The following is a 3,352-nucleotide window of genomic DNA, read 5'->3' as shown; positions in this document are numbered from 1 at the left end:
AGTATTTGGAAACAATGTTTCCTTGATCTTTCTGTGCCAAAATGTTGCAGGATGACAATTTCCAGGTGTTTCTTCACAGCTTCTCCTCTGAGAAGGGTGACAGGGATTGAGAGCGTTGGTCTGGCCTTGCTGGGTGCGAGGTGTGAGGAGGGGCCATCACAGGATTTCAGCCTTGTCAAACTCCTTCCTCTTTAGTTCAAGTAAAACTCAAAAGGAACTGCTTAGCTTATGTTCTGCTCTGGGCTGAAGTAGAATCAGGTTTCTAGGTTTTCAGCTAAGCCTCGCCTAAGCAACTCCACTTTCTGAATGTTAAGCGCCTGTTTTTCTGTCTCCAGCAGCGATAAAGCAGGGCACTGGTATGCAGAAAGGCCACTGCGCACGCTTATTCCTCTAGAAACCAAGTCCATCCTTGAGCTGATGGAATGCCGTAAGGGAAAGGGGTGAGAAAGAATTGCGCTGGCAGGGAGGGAGGAGCACACAGGACAGGTGACCCCAAACTGCCCAACGCAGTATTCCATTTCATATACTTCATGCACGGGATGAAACTTCAGCATCACAAGGGTACAGCTCTCTTGAAAAGGTCCCAGGCCACACTCAGGAATTTGATTGAGGAACGTGGAGACCTCGGATAAAGGGAAAGACAGATGAGGTCCTCACTGCATGCTGGCTACCAAAGAAGAACGCTTGACCCTCATAATCCCTCAGCTGGTTATCCTGAGTATGACGTGCACTCTGTTTGGCAGTTAGGGGTCACCTCACCTGTCCACGCCTCCCTGTAAGTGTGACCCTTTCTTTTGGTTTCTACAGGAATGCCTGGCCTTTCAGCATGCTAAGGTGGATGTCGTTCAGTAAGCGGATAAGAGTAAGTGACTCCTGTGATAAGATGTTTTTAAGCATGTTGTCTATCTTCATTGTTATTTACGTCGGGGGTGTCGTTTTTACCTTGGTTTTAGCACTTTGCACTAAATTATACTTTTGAAATGACATGGGGGCTGCATTTCTATTTTTTTCATGTTTTAAGCTGCAAACGATAGAGGATCCTAGCTGGAAAAATGCTTCACGTGTCCGTACTTCTTGCTGACGCTTCTATGAGGTTTAAAGAGAAGGGGGGCGATTCCTCATTGGTATACTGTATCAATTCCTGGGGAGTGACTTCAGGGATCAGGTTGCTTGCACATGGCACTCACCCCTCATGGATCTGTTTGCTTTCCCCAACAAGCACGCGAGCCACTCTTGAGCCCTTAGCCAAGAGCTAGACTACAGGCAGCCCCTCTCCCATCCCCACGCTGCACCAGGAAAGGAAAACCCACAGGGTAAAATAACAACCGTTTTATTAACACAACAAAAAAAGAATAATGATTCTACTACTCCTACTCTTGATAATTCTGTGTAATAGTAATAATAACAACAACATCAGCAACAGCAACAACAACAACAATAATAATAATAATAATATATATATAAAACAACAGAGGTGATGCTCCTGATGCTTTGTCAGGCTGGTGGTGAGGGTGCTGCTGTCTTCACTGCCGGATGCTGGTGATCTGGTGCCTCTTACTGGAAGCTGGCTCTGAAGATGACTGGCAGAGCCCCAGGTGGTGCTGCGACGGGGTGAGCCTGGAGGTACCCTGCACATGGTGGTAGAGTGCCCCATCAGGCCCACAGGAATTGGATCCACCTGCATGGGCTCTTTCTTCTCTGCAGGTGGATCCAGTTCCAGGGGCTCCTCGCCACCGAGGGGCGGATCAACCCACCTGGGCTTGCTGGCAGTGATGGCGGGTCGACCTCCATGGGCTCCTCGCCACTGAGCGATGAGTCGACCTCCATGGGCTCCTCATCGCTCAGGGGCAGGTCGACCTCCATGGGCTCCTCATCGCTCAGGGGCAGGTCGACCTCCATGGGCTCCTCGACAACGAGTGGGAAGTCAATCTCCATCGACTCTTCCCTACTCAGTGGCAGGCCGAGCTTCATGGGCATCAGATACTTGCTTTTGCCTTGAAAGTTTGGGTGTGAAGTGTGGGGTTGCTAGGGAGCTGTGGGCCAGCTGCAGGGGTGCTGCTGATGATGTCACCATGAAAGGTGCTGTGGCTGGACAGGTTCCATGAGGCTTTTCTTCTCTTCTTGGGTCCAGTTCTAGGTTATGTAATTTTTAAAGGCATGGGTAACTTTTTGGGATTCAAGTTATTTAACAAATTGCTGAGGACAATCACTGTTTCAGTAAATGAGCCCTGCTTCTTCATGAACTTCTTCCTCACTACAAACTTGAGATTGAATCTTTGGAAAGAAAGGAGAACCTATTGTAGAAATACCAGGGGCATCTCTGACTTTGTAATCCCCCTGGCAGCACTGGATGTGAGAGCTGCATTTGCCTGCCTCTTTTCCATGTGTCACCAACAATGGTATTTCTAAAGCCTATGCAGTCAGTGGTACTTCTCCACAGCTTCACAGCAACATGCAGACGTTTGACAGTAGCACAGCATCTTCTTGGGCCTCATTTCTTCTTTGAGACTGTCAAATGTAATTCCTTAAAGGTAAAGAGGAAGCAGCTCTATCAGTTGAGATGCTTTTCCTCTACTTTTATACCCTGTGCTTCTCTGAGAGAAAGGTGTGAGCCCACATGAAAGGACGTCATGTAAAAGACGAGCAGGCTTTTGTGCTCTCTTAGCATCATTCAATGGAGTCGAGGGGTACCTCAGTGAAAGATCACTTGCAAACAGTTCCTGGCGACGGCTTAGCCAGGGCTGCCCTGCAGCACGCAGGCTGCAGCACCATAATGTGTCGTGCAGGCTTTGAAGATGATGGCAGAAACAAATTGCCACAACTTGTCAGGGCAAAAAGTAACATCTGTGTGTATTCCAGGCTCCAGTCTAACTGAGGAGGAAAGGCAAGAAAAGGAGAAATATCTGCCATCAGCTCTCTCTTTAACGTGTCTGAAGTGACAGGGCTTTATAGACAGGCCTAAAATGATACAGGTGACCCCTGGATGATTCATGTCATGTTGCTATGTGCACTGTTTCATCTGTTTCCTCTCCCATTGCTGCTATCAGTGGGATTGTGCTGTGCTGTTCTTGGTGCAGAGAGCGCAAGAAAGTCAGTAAGCAGGCGGGGCCAGAGACTCTGCTTTTTTACGGTGATGTGATTTGTTTATTCAATGCTACGAAAGCTGGATCCCTCGCAATGACAGCTGGGGACCTCACCTACAAGTGGACGCACTGCATAGGACTTCCCAAGGGAAACGAGAATTTGTGCGCGTGTACGTACACGCTGGCACTGAAGCCGGTGCCTCATTCGCCCGAGCTGAGCCCTTTGCTTTTCTATGCCTGCTGTAATAAGCTAAGCCCAAAGTAGTCCA

The 3,352-nt window shown here is 48.5% G+C and overlaps 1 protein-coding gene across 1 annotated transcript; it reads right to left on the bottom strand.

Moving 5' to 3' along the window:
• Positions 1-1,505: 1,505 nt before the first annotated feature.
• On the bottom strand, positions 1,506-3,124 carry LOC128850323 (probable serine/threonine-protein kinase kinX). Its single transcript, XM_054053408.1, has 2 exons — positions 1,755-3,124; positions 1,506-1,628 (listed from the first exon to the last, which is right to left on the bottom strand). The coding sequence occupies exons 1-2, from the start codon at positions 1,975-1,977 to the stop codon at positions 1,555-1,557; spliced, it is 297 nt and encodes a 98-aa protein (XP_053909383.1). The 5' UTR covers positions 1,978-3,124; the 3' UTR covers positions 1,506-1,554.
• Positions 3,125-3,352: the final 228 nt, after the last annotated feature.

Source organism: Cuculus canorus, chromosome Z (genome assembly GCF_017976375.1).
Source record: "Cuculus canorus isolate bCucCan1 chromosome Z, bCucCan1.pri, whole genome shotgun sequence".
Lineage (NCBI taxonomy): Eukaryota > Metazoa > Chordata > Aves > Cuculiformes > Cuculidae > Cuculus > Cuculus canorus.
The sequence above is the reverse complement of the archived record's forward strand: the minus strand, read 5'-3'. Positions and strand labels throughout refer to the sequence as shown.